The 12,909-nt window shown below is 36.0% G+C and overlaps 1 protein-coding gene across 6 annotated transcripts in view; it reads left to right on the forward strand.

Moving 5' to 3' along the window:
• Window positions 1–12,909, forward strand: part of LOC144317176 (uncharacterized) — a 324,931-nt gene that overhangs the window by 264,231 nt on the left and 47,791 nt on the right. For 5 of the 6 annotated variants that reach the window (XR_013383092.1, XR_013383093.1, XR_013383094.1 and 2 more), the window contains 2 exons: window positions 8,969–9,030; window positions 10,047–12,081. Coding sequence is in view for 1 of the 6 variants with exons in the window: in XM_077903176.1 (XP_077759302.1) it covers window positions 8,969–9,030; window positions 10,047–10,169 (185 nt within the window). In the remaining 5 variants the exon portion in view is untranslated. Of the gene's footprint in view, window positions 1–8,968; window positions 9,031–10,046; window positions 12,082–12,909 lie in introns of those variants that run through there. The other variant, XM_077903176.1, reaches the window with a different exon arrangement.

Consider the following 12,909-nt stretch of genomic DNA (forward strand, 5'->3'; position numbering starts at 1 on the left):
AAGTCTGAAGAGGGAGTGGGGAGAAGTTGAGTTGTGATGTGATCTCAGAAGAGCCTCAGCGGTGGGTCTGTGGTGGCTTTACAACTGGGATGGCCCTTCAGAGTTGTCCTGGGTGGGGCTAGGAGACTGGTCCTTTACATTCCTATGTTGACTGGATATGGGCCACCCTGCAAGGAGTCAGAACCTTAGATAAAGCAATTTTCTTCTGTGAAGGCATCCCCCCAGCTGAAAGCACCTTCTGCAGCAAGGGGAAGAAGTCCTTCCTTCCCGAAAGGAGACCTGAAGGATGCATCGCAGCACTGTCACACTGTGCCTTGTGGCAGGGGTCTGACTTCATCCATTGTGGTAAGCAGAGAAAGAATCCTTTCTATTGGAATTTTATTCATTGGTCTGTACTATTTTCTTAAACTGCTTCTTTGATTTGCTTTTTAAATTTTATTTTTTTCTCTTTCTGGAACTGTTATTTTTCAGGTATAAGATTACTTCTAATTTCTTATCTTTCTGACTCCATTATCTTCTCTTTGTCCTTTGGGCTCTTTCTGCAGTTTATGTCAACTTTATTTTTCAACCCTTCCCTGAATTTTTTTATACATATACTATCTTCTTTCTAATTTCCTTGAGCTTTTTTTGTATTCTTTGATTTTTAACATTATACCATTCTTGTTTAATGGATGCAATATCTTATCTTTTTAAGAATATTAGCAATACCTTTTGTGAAATTTTCTTGCATTGCTTTTACCTTCATGTGACTTTAAAATGTTTATTTATTTGTACCTCCTGTTTTTCACATTAAATGCATTTTTTAAGGTTTGGCAAATCATATTTTTGCTCATATTTAAGGGTATAGTGCTACAGTGCTAATTTCAGCCTCGGCATGTTGCTGAAGCCAACTGTGGGCTAATGTCAGGGTGATCCATTTGGGTTTTTCTCTGGGGAAGTTCCAATGTCAACAGTTTGGACCTTTTTTTTTTTCTTAAGGTGTTCAGATTTCCTAGAGAAGGACATTATAATATCTTATTGGAGGAATAGTATAGATTTCTGGAAGGCAAATGTGGGAAGAAAGCTGGAGTGTGGAGGCTCTTAATCTACGTAACCACCTTATTTTAATGTCTCCCCATCATTAACTGAGACTGGTGTCATTCAGCTCAGAGAGCCTCTGTTTAACCTTCTGTGGAGATAAACATTTGTTTTCTTCCATATGAAGAAGCAGCAGTCACCTGGCTCTTGGTTTCAGAGTAGGTATTTGGAAATCTCATGAGGACTGTCAATCAGTATTCCTTTTATTAGCTCTACCTTCACCCCTACTTCCAGAAGTCCTGGATGCTGCCAATTCTTCAACCTCTTGGAGGTTCTATGGCATAAATATGGTTTCTTCTTGGCTCTCCCTGCTGCTGATTTAGCAGTTAACTTTATTGGGTCTGCTAAGTCTGTTGCACTCATTTGTTTTCTTTCTAGCATCCAAAATTTTGTTGCTTCTGTCTTCTCCCCTATTCCCTTGGTTCTGTGGGTTTCTGACTCAAGAAAAATCCTTTGCTGTCAGTCTGGTAGAGTTTTGGAGGAAACAGATAATGCAATGAGCTGCAATCCTTAACTAGAAGTAAATACACAAAATCATTACATTTCTCTGAAATTCCCTTAAGGTAATTTAAATGAAACCAAACCAGATTGATTCCAATATCCATTAAAATCTTCAAGCTATAATTTTCTTCTATTTACTTTTTTAATTAAAAATTTAGTGTTCTGAAATTTGTAAATTTTCTCTGTAAACATGGGAATTAATGTAGGAAACATAATTCACTGTTGAAATTATAGATTGAAAGTTAGTGAGAATACAGCAAAAGAAACTGCATCTTGTGCCTGGTAGCATTTTTGTGGTAAAAACAGTAAGAGCTTGGATCTCTATCTTGCCTCTGCTACTTAGTAGCAGAATAAAACTTAATCCCTTTGAGGCTGCTATAAAATAGACATAATAAACCAATACTGCATTCAGCTGAAGGCAAGACTGAGTAGGAGATGGATGTAGAATATGGCCGGTGCAGAGCAGAAGTTAGTTCTCTTCCCTGGTACCAGCGGAAGGGGGGGAGAATAGTGGAACTTCTCAGAGGAGGTGTAAAAGGATGTGGCTAAGATGTTTCCTATTCCTGGGGGCCCTCAACTAATCTTTGGGTTCCATACTTACTTCTCTCATACTTATGTTTCCTGCTATAATAAAGCATTCAGGAAAAGGAGGCCCTGAAGAAAGAGGGCTAGCTGCTGATGAACAGAAAAAAGAAAAAAAAAGGGGGAACATGGGTAAAGCAAAGAATATATTGATAGACATAGTATTTTTCTTAAAGATTTATTTATTTTAGAAAGAGAGAGAGTGTACGCACACAGGGGGAAAAGGCAGAGGGAGAGGGAGAGAACCTAAGACAGACTCCCAGCTGAGCATGGAGCTTCATTCAAGGCTTTATCTCACAACCCTGAGATCATGACCTGAGCTAAAATCAAGAGTCAGATGTTTTTAACCAACTTAGCCACTCAGGAGCCCCTTGAGAGATAGATAGTACTGACACAAGTGACAATGGTGGGAAATCTAGTCTAGTAAAAACACAAAGTTTCTAAATTAACCTTAAAACCAAGGAGAAAACGTGTTCAACTTCAACTCAGAGGTGATTATCTCATTAAGGGATTACATGATTTTCTTCTCTTCTTTGGACCACCTTCTTTTTCTATGCCCAGTGTGGAGCCCAACACAGGTCTTGAATTCACAACCCTGAGATCAAGACCTGAGCCAAGATCAAGTTGGATGCTTAACTGATTGAGCCTCCTAGGTGCCTTTGGACTGCCTTCTTCTATTGCCTGATGCTGGCAACTCATTAAGCCCTCTCAGAAGAACGACAGTAAGATAAGCAAAAGAGGATGAAACTTGAACCAGTCCTTTCAGAAACTGGCTAGTAACTCTGGCAAAAGTTTGATAAAGGAGAAGGCAAATAAACTTTCTTCGTTATCAGTGGAATTAAGTTATGCCTGCTATACCTAGTCTCTGTTATTGGGAATAATTGTGAGTTGGCTGCTTGTCAATTTAGGGGAATGACATGTAACTTAAATAAATGATCTACATCTGGAAGTTTCTGTTTCTCTGAAAAAATCTAGGGCTGAGTTAAATAGTTGGATGACTTTCAAAATTTTGAATTTGTCAGATTTTAGTGGTCATTAGTAGAAAAGCAGAAAGAACAGCAAAGAAAGGTAATTAGTTACCTAGGGAAAGAGACTATTAAATATAATTGTTAAGTGCAACTCTGTTATGTGCAACTCTGCCCAGGTAGGAAAGATTTGGGGTCAGGCAAGCGCTGTTCTATAAAGAAGGTTGCTGCTTATCCTTTGTTGTGATCCAGAATTCTAATTACAGCCCTCAGTTGGATCCACCCTGTTTAAGTACCTCTGTAGATATCCCTGGAGGGGTTTCTTTACTTGAGAATTTATGAATATAACAAAGGGGTTTGAAAATGATTGAACATTTACTGCTGAGCAAGCTCTGCAGCTTGCAAAACAGTCAAATGCTCACTTACGAGAACATTTACTTAACAAACCAATACTGATGTACAGCGGTGTATCTGGTATTGTTTCCAATTCCCCGTCCCTAGGCCATCAGCACAACCCTTTGTCAGGTGTGGTTAAGAGAATGGTACATGCCTGCGTTTTGTTCAAACCACCCTCTCCTTTCATCATCTTGTTCTGCATCGTTTCTGGTCTTCTGTGTCCCAGGATGCTCTGCATCCCATTTGAACAGTCCATCCTCATAATGAGATGAATATCCGAATTGTGGCAATTCTCACTGTCACTGCGGCAGTTGCTCAGAATGCATACTTTTAAAGTGTCATCACTAGCTGTATTTCTACAATGGATACAACTGCTGTTTCTAATTTGCTCACATAGGGCAGATCGCTCACATAGGAGGACCCCTCTCCTTCACCATACTGCTCTCAACCCTCCCCAGATCCTTGACTGTCTCTGGGCTTTGTCCCTGTGCTCTGCATATGCTCAGGAATGAAAGGAGTTTTGCATACAGCTACAGATTAAAAAAAAAAATATATATATATATATACAACTTTTTGCTGAAATTTCTATATTCTGGAAATTTCTGTACCACTTTGTTGAAGTCACTGACTGAAATATATCTTTTAGGCTATATTTTTAAATATCTTTCTAATTATGGAACTGCAGGAGTGGCTGCTAAACTGTTCAAGATCTGTTCTGTGTGATCATAGACCAGACAATAGCTTCATAATAAGTATAGTGTATATAGTAGTAGTAGTAGTATATAATATAATTTAAAATTTTTATGATATATTTTATGTCATATATGTCATACATAAAAGAATTTGTATAATATATATGTATAATCTGAAGACTAATAACATGAATACTCATTTATCCACCACTTAGCTCAAGAAATCCAATATTGTTAGTCCATTTAAAACTTTATGGGTGCCTCTCTGATCCCATCTTCCTCCCTTTTATCAATGGTAATTCTAGCCTGAATTTTAAGTAAATAACTCACTGGATATGTGGATATGTGGATATATCTAAATAATATATTGTTTTTGTTATGTTTTTGAATTTTAAATAAATGGAACTCTGTTGTACACTGTAAACATTCTTCTGTGAGTCTTTTTTTTTCACTCAACATTACACTGGTATCATTCATATTAAAGCATTTGCTACAGTTTGCTCATTTTCATTGCAGTTTGTATAATATTCTATTCTGTGAATATACTATAGTTTATATACTATTGATATACATTTATGGGTTCCTTTTTAATTTTTGGTCTCTGACATTCAGTGATGCTCCGAATATCTTCTGGTGTGTCTCATGGTAAAACCGTTGAGGAGAATTGTTGGCTCATATGGTATATATGCATGTTGGGTTTTTCTATATAATCCCATTTTTTTTTCAAAGCACTTGTAACATTTACCCCCTACCAGCCATCTCTTAGGGTCTTCATTGTGACATAATTTTGCCAATACTTAGTATGGTCAGAGTTCTTAATTTTTGCTAATCCAGTGAGTGTGAAGTATATCTCATCGTGGTTTTTTTAAAAAAAAGATTTTATTTATTTATTCATGAGAGACACACAGAGAGAGGCAGAGACATAGGCAGAGGGAGAAGCAGGCTCTATGCAGGGAGCCTGATGTGGGACTCGATCCAGGCATTCCAGGATCATGCCCTGAGCCTGAGGCAGACGCTCAACTGCTGAGCCACCAGGCATCCCTCATCGTGTTTTTAATTTGCACTTCTTAATTACTTGATGAAGTGAAAGCCATTTCAGACGTTTGTATGACATCTCAATTTTCTCTTTTTGAAGTCCCTTTTCAAGTCTTTTGTTCATTTTTTCTATTGGTTAAACTGTTCTTTCATTAATAATTTGTAGAAAGTTCTTGTATCCAGAAGATACAAGTTCTGGATACAAGTTCTTTGTTATTAATAGAAGTTGAAAATATCTTTTCTACTTTTTAACTTCACTTAGAATATCTTATGATGAACTACTTTCTTGATTTTAATGTTATCAAATTTATCAATTTTCTTTTTATAAAGTTGGTGCTTTTTGTATCTTAAGAAGTTCTATCATACCATGAAGTTATGAAAACATCTCTTTCTAAAATCTTTTTTTAATCTAAAATTATCTTCTAAATGATTTTATGTAACCTTAAACCTTTATAGTATGCATTCCATAGATAGGTTTTTAATTCTTTTGGAAGTAGCTTTTGGTATGGTGTGAGTTACAGGGTCCTATTTTCAAATTTTCTACATGGGTAGCTATTTTTCCCAGCATAATTTATTAAAAAGTAAGATCTTTCACCAACTGACCAGCAGTGCTACATTTTCCTACCAGAAATAAAGTGTCCATATGTTCATAGTTTCTTCCTGAGCTCTCATTTTTGTTCCATTCCCTACTTGTTTTTCCCTGGGATAATTGTATGCTATCATGTTACTGTAACTTTGAGTCTTTATATTTACTAGAGCAATTCTTCCCATCTTTCTTTCCTTTCCCAAGAGTTTCTTGACTTTTTGCACATCTATGTAAGTTTTAGAATCAACTTGTTGTATCACACACACATACACACACACACACACACACCACACACACATCTTACTGTAATTTTGATTGAGATTTCATTGAATCCATAAATCAATATGGAAAGAATGGATAGTTTTATAAAACTGAGCCTTCCAGTAGAAGAACAGATGAATATGATACCCTCCTATGAGGCTACCATGCTGCAAGAAAGTCAAGTACATGGGAAAACCACATACCTGTAAATTCTCCCATTAGTAGTTCTAACTTCAAATCCTTTCAGCCCAGGGGCCAGGCATGTGAGTGAGCAAATCCTCAGATGATTCCAGTTTTCAACTGTTGGGTCTCTCCCAGACTTTAAGCCTTCCCAGCTAAGGGTCATTAATAAGCAGAGACAAGCTTTTTTTTTTTTTAATGAAATCTTGACCCATGAAAAATGAGCAAAATAAAATGATTGTTGTTTGAGATCCCCAATTATGATGGTTTGTTGTGTAACAATAATAAACAGTAACAGAGAAGTCTTTAATTTCTCTCAATAAAGTTGCATAATTTTTCAGTAAAGTCATACATGTTTGTTAGATGGATTCCTACATATTTGATACTATTAAATGTTATTGTAAATAACATTTATTTACATGCCAATTATGAGATACATTGTTTTTTATCATTTTCAAACAGCTTATTAATTAAAAATTAAATTTTTAAAAATTGATTTGTAAGCTGAAACCTTATTAAACTCTAATAAAATAAAAAATTTTTGTACACATTTTTTTGTTTTCTATATGTACTACCAGCATATTTTGATGTTAAATTTTGCCAATTTTGTTTCTTTCTTTTTAATACATGTTATAATGTACATTTTCTTTCCTTGCATGATTCTTCTGGCTATGACCTCCAATACAATGGCAATTAGAGGTGAGAGCCAACAACTTTGTCATAGTCTTGACTTAAAGTCCAGTGTTTCACCATAGGTTTATTGTAATTTAAGGAAGTGTTTTCCTAAAGATTTATTTATTTGGGAGAGAGAGAGAGAGAGAAAGAGAGAGAGTGAAAGTGAGAGAGAGTTGGGGGATCAGAGGGCGAGGAACAGGAAATCTCAAGCAGACTCTGCTGAGTGCAGAGCCTGATGCAGGGCTTGATCTCATGATTCTGAGATTACAACCTGAGCAGAAACCAAGAATTGGTCACTTAACTGATTGTGCCACCCCAGTGCCCTAAGGAAGTTATTTTTTATTTTTAGCTTACTAGGAGGTTTTATTAAATGTTTAAAGAATTATTTAATGCATATTCTGCATGTGGTGGGACACATGTATGTTTTCTATACGTCTCTGAGTTTGGTTTGCAGATATTTAGTTTAAGCTTTTTGAATTTGTGTTTATGATAGAACTTTAATTTTACTTTCTTGTCTGCCTTTGGTTTTGGTGTCAGTGTGGTACTAGCTTTATATATAAATAAAGAAATATTTTCTCTTTTTCTGTTCTTTTTATAAGCATGAAAGTGTCTTGTTTTTTCAGCATTTGGTAGAAATCATGTTTAGAATCATCTGACCCTGTGTTTTCTTTTGTGTGTTTATAACTATGGACTTAATTTCTTTCATTGATAGAGGACAAGTTAGGATTTCTATTTTTTCTTGAATTAGTGTGTTAATTTATATATTTTTGAAGCATGTTTCTATTACACTTATAGTTTATATATTAAACTTATAGTTTAAGTAGTCTTTGCAATGAATTCTTTGAAATGTATTTTTATTTTTTAAGATTTTTATTTATTTTAGAGAGAGAATGCGAGAGAGAGAGAGAGAGAGAGAGAGCATGGGGCTGGGTGTAGGGGCAGAAGAAGAGGGACAAGCAGACTCCCCACTGAGCAGCAAGCCCAACGTGGGTCTTTGTTCTTGATAAATCTTACAAAAGATGTATCAGTTTTAGACTAAAAAAAAAAAACCAAAACAAAACCAACTTTTCTGTTGTTTCTTCTGTCAATTTTCTCTAATGTTTCATTGTTTTATATTTCATTAATTTCTGCTCTTATATGTATTCCCTTCCTTCTATTTTCTTTGGCTTTATTATGTTTTTTTCTTTTTCTAGCTCTTTAAATTGATTGCCCAGGTTAGTTATTTTCAACGTTTCTTTTTTAATACAAACACAGAAAGCTTTAAATTTCTTTCCAAGTATTATTTGTAGATGCCTCTGACAAGCTTGATAAGAAGTATTTTTCATGTTCGTTCACTGTTAAGTATTTTTAAGTTTATATGATCAAACTTTCTGTGATCCATGTATTAAAAGTACATTTTTCAATTTCCTAATACAATGTGTTTTTAGTTACCACTTTCTTCTTAATTACTAACTTAATGTTTTGTGATTAAATATGGTCTTCATGCCATAGAGTCCTTGAAATTTTTAGAGAATTGCTGAGATCACTCCTTGTTTAATTTTTGTAAATTTTTTCTGTGTGCTTCAAAGTACATGTGTATTTCCCAGTTGCTGGGTGCCCTGTCCTATACATGTCTCTTGGTTCAAAGGTAGTATTTGTGAGGACAGTATTTGTGTACCTTATTGCATGTTATAGTGTATTTCTAATGCCCTTTGATTATGAGCTCCTTTTGAGCTGGACCTTTATTGGCCTATTTTTAAAGTACATTCCTCCAGAGCAGACTTTGCTTCTGCTGAGCACATGAGGGCACTATCACCTGAGACTTTTAAATGATAGCATTGGTTTAGCAATTTTTTTGTTGTTGTTGTTTTTGACCACATAGGTGGTATACAATCAGGCCCCTACATCAGCCCTCAATGAGTGTGGCTCGAGGTTAGGAATTTCCAGTGGAGAGGCAGAGGGAGGCATATACTGGCATTGTCTCCCTCCATGGGATGGGGTTTCTCCTACTTCACCCACTGATAAAACTGTTCCCACAGATCCTGGCTCTTCAGTTGGTGTCTGTCGGTGAAGTCTGCTCTTCTGAGAGCACTCACAATTGGTATGTATCTTCCAAGCAAATGCTGGCTCCAGTGTTTACTTACCCTTGAGAATTTGTGCTTTCTCATAGTTTCTGACATCTGAGGAATTCTCTTAACTTTCTGGCCAACTTAACTATGCATTAAAATTATGATTATATATTTTAACTAGCATTTTTATTTGTGCAATACTTGGAGGAGTTTCCACATTGCTAGAAAGATAAGTCTATAATGTAATTTGGAAACAAACAAACAAACAAAAGAGCAATCCAGCATCAAACTATGATTTCAGGTGAAAATGGCTCTGGATTTAATTTTCCACTTGGACTATTCCAGAGTATGGGAGGAAACTGTGTAGTTAAAAGGGTAAGTGGAAAAAGAACTAGAGAGCATGGAAGAGTTCGCATTACAAGCTCTTTCCTATCTGCCAAACCAGTACAAAAGTTTCAGCTTCCTCTCTCTGAGTTTCCATATCTATAAAGAAATTACTACTGCTAGCAGATTTGTGAAGCTTTCATAAGGAAACATATACAAAAATACTGTATGTGGGACTTTGCATAGAGTAAGCACTCAGGCAATGTGGGGTGGAATTGACTCTGAGACTCCTATTAAGATTTTGATAGATGCTTCCCAGAGTTTGCCTAGAGACCTAGTCAATGCCTCTATGAATGTGATACTTTCAAAATGAAAATTTACACCAAATTGAATAGAATAGCAAAAGGCAATTCCCAGGGAAAAGAATTGTTTTGAAGAAAAAGGCAATTCTGCTGGGCTCTCTTTAAACACAGGTCTCAAAGAATTCCCATAAATTCCTAGGAATATGATAGATTTAGCCACTATCCGGAAACTGTGATTCTCAACAGGGCTGCTCATTTGCAACAGTAGTAAATATGAGACACTTCCTTGAATCTTAGAATCAGGGATAAAATGTCCCAATTTACTGCTTGATTTCTTATTTGATTGTTTTCATATGCAAGGATTTTTGCTTTGTTTTTTTTTTAATTTTATTTATTTATTTGTTTTTGTTTTGTTTTAACAGACTGGCTTTTAATTGCTGGAAAGCAGGAGAAAAAACTTTGGGTCATCTGGGTACACAGACTGGGAATTCCAACATGCCTCAGTATCAGGCAAAATGTAAGGGCTTCAATTTGGCTCATTCAGGGTGAGTGCAGATTATCTTTGACATTTACTGGATGGGGATGTTTTTGCCACAGGAATGAAGTGTTTTCCAGTTTATTTTAAACTGAGAACTCTCAATTCACTGTGATAGTTGGTTTGGCAGAGTTAGTTGCCTTTAAAAACTCCTCCATCTTGAATGAAACTTAAAATGACTCTGAGCCCGGGTGAAGAAGGAAAACTTGATGAAGTAACCCCTGGGCACTGCTGCCCTATGAGTCATAACTGAGGAAAAGCATCAAGGGCTTCTGTCACTGCATGTCTCAAAGACCTTGGATGATGTGGGGAATGGACTCCAAGCGGTCATCTGGTCACACCCATGGCTTACTCCCTGACTTGTGGACTGCTTCTCATGTTACTTAACTAAGGCCACAGAGAAACTGCTTCAGTATATACCACCCTCAGCACCTGCATGATCTGTACACACATATGTATGTTGGAAAGGACAATGAACCAAAAGAATAAAGATAAAATTAGGTATTTTTACTAAAGGTTAGAAGATTTTAAAACAAAGAAAGAAAGTAGTGTAACTCAAATGAATTGCCAGGGGAAAGGCCAAGTTCATGAAAGAAACATATCATGGTTTCGCCTGCATTTCTTTTTGCCTCTGGACATGTAAGTATGAGTTAATAAGCTTATAATGTGCACTATAGAATATCAGGCTCTTTTCAAAGACTTGTTATCTAAAGTGCTTACATTATTGGATTCAGTTATACGTATGCTTATTTCTTGATGACAAATTTGGACCCAGAGAATATTTCCAATTACATCTATTGTTTAGTTATGAATATAATAATAATAATTTTTCTATGATTTATTCTCTAGAATACTGGCAATAAAAAGACACTAATTCTTAGATTATTATGTTACCCTTCCCTATCAAGAAAACTTTCATAACACAAATTAAGAGCAGCATCAAAAAAACAGGCCTCATATCTAGCATTTTGGTCCTCTGAAATGAGATAATTTTTTAGAACATAATAGACACTTAAGTTTAGATCCCTGTGGAATTGAATTTGATTTTGATCTTCAAATGAAGCATTAAACATTTTGTTAATTAATCAAAATTACATGTAATCTATATATAAACTAGAGAAAGATCTGTTTTCTTTTTAAAACACAGCTTACCCCGCTGTTGGACAAGAGTTTCTAACCTAAGGCTGCAAATTCCTTGAAATGTGCAAACGTGTGTGTGTGTGTATGTGTGTGTGTGTGTGTGTGTGTGTGTGAAAGAGAGAGGGAGAGGTATTGTATGTTGATGTAATTTTTTTTTCCCTGGGGCAAGGTGTATAGTTTTCATCAATTCTTGAAAAGGTCCATGATTAAGGATCCTTGCCCAAATGTGAGGTTACATTTTCAGATAAGTGATTTGGTTATGAGCATTTTTCTGCAGATTGAAGCTGGTTGTGTCATATTTCTGACATAATCTTTTAAAAAACATTTATCATCAACAATCTTAATGTTTGAGATGTTAAAATGTAACATTCTGGTAGTGTTTGGAAAAGAAGTGTCCAAAGATAGCTTTTGGGAGTTCCACAGGATTTTACAATATTCTGCAACTATGGTCTGTTTTCCTGAGGCATTAATAACCAAGATATGCGGCCCTATTTGACTTGACATCTTAGACTTAAAACTCAGTTGTTTGATTTTACTTTGCCATTTGCCACGTGTTCATATTCATAGCTCTCCGATAGTATCTAAAATTATGAAATTCAATTATGAGGTGATTGGAATTTTGGAGAGCATTCAAATAAATTCTCTCCCTCCCTCCATCCCCTCTTTCCTTCCTTCCTTCTTGTTGTTTTATTCTTTGTACTTTTTTCAGTACTCTAAAAACTGAATGTGTTTTGCAAAGCTGTGCAATATTATAAATAATAGTAACAAAACAATAAAGCTTGATTACCTAAGAGCCTTCTTTCTTTTTTTTATCACCTATGATTTATTTAGGAAATAGGGGAAAAAAAGTTCCTACCTCATTAAGTAGGGGAAAAAAGCTATCCTCATTAAACTAACATCTGATCTACTGTAGTTTCAACTTTCATTTCAAAGCACTAATAACTTGTCATTTGTAGTAATACTTTGAATAGCATACCATCCCTGATTGACTGCAGGGCTATAATTCAATCACCAGCCTCTACTGACATCGTGATCCCCAGGGGTGCGGCTTGAGGCTTTAGGAATGGCAGCTAAGTCCCAAACCTGAATTACAGCTCCGTTATTCAATCCCAAGCCATGCTTTGTTATTTATAGTACACAGAAAGAGAGTGTGGACTTTTCGAAAGAGGAAAACAATAAATCAAACTAACAAGATGACTGGCTTTAATATTAAAATGTAAAACTCTATGATGTAGAGGTAGAAAGATTAATGAGCATATGACGTAGGGTTATTAAAGGTGTGATGGGCAGGAGAGGGAATGGATTATGGGGAAATGAAGTATTTCACTGGAAGACAAGTTTGGTGGAAGTTTTTAAGTGACCAGCTAATAGAGCTGGTCTTATTACCATAGTGACATAACCCAAACCCACAGTCCTTTCTGTAACACCCTTTCTCCTGAAGTCCCTGAGTCTGGCTGTCAAATAATCGCAAAGGTGTGCACCCACTCCCCTGTGTTACAGCACTGCTCCTGTCGTTTTCCTGCACCTGTTTGCTCTCCTGGGATGGGTAGTCGTGACATTTGGGGAAGCCTGAAACAAAGGAATAATGAAGTGATGGTTTTCGGGAATGA

The sequence above is a fragment of the Canis aureus genome, chromosome 7 (genome assembly GCF_053574225.1).
Source record: "Canis aureus isolate CA01 chromosome 7, VMU_Caureus_v.1.0, whole genome shotgun sequence".
Lineage (NCBI taxonomy): Eukaryota > Metazoa > Chordata > Mammalia > Carnivora > Canidae > Canis > Canis aureus.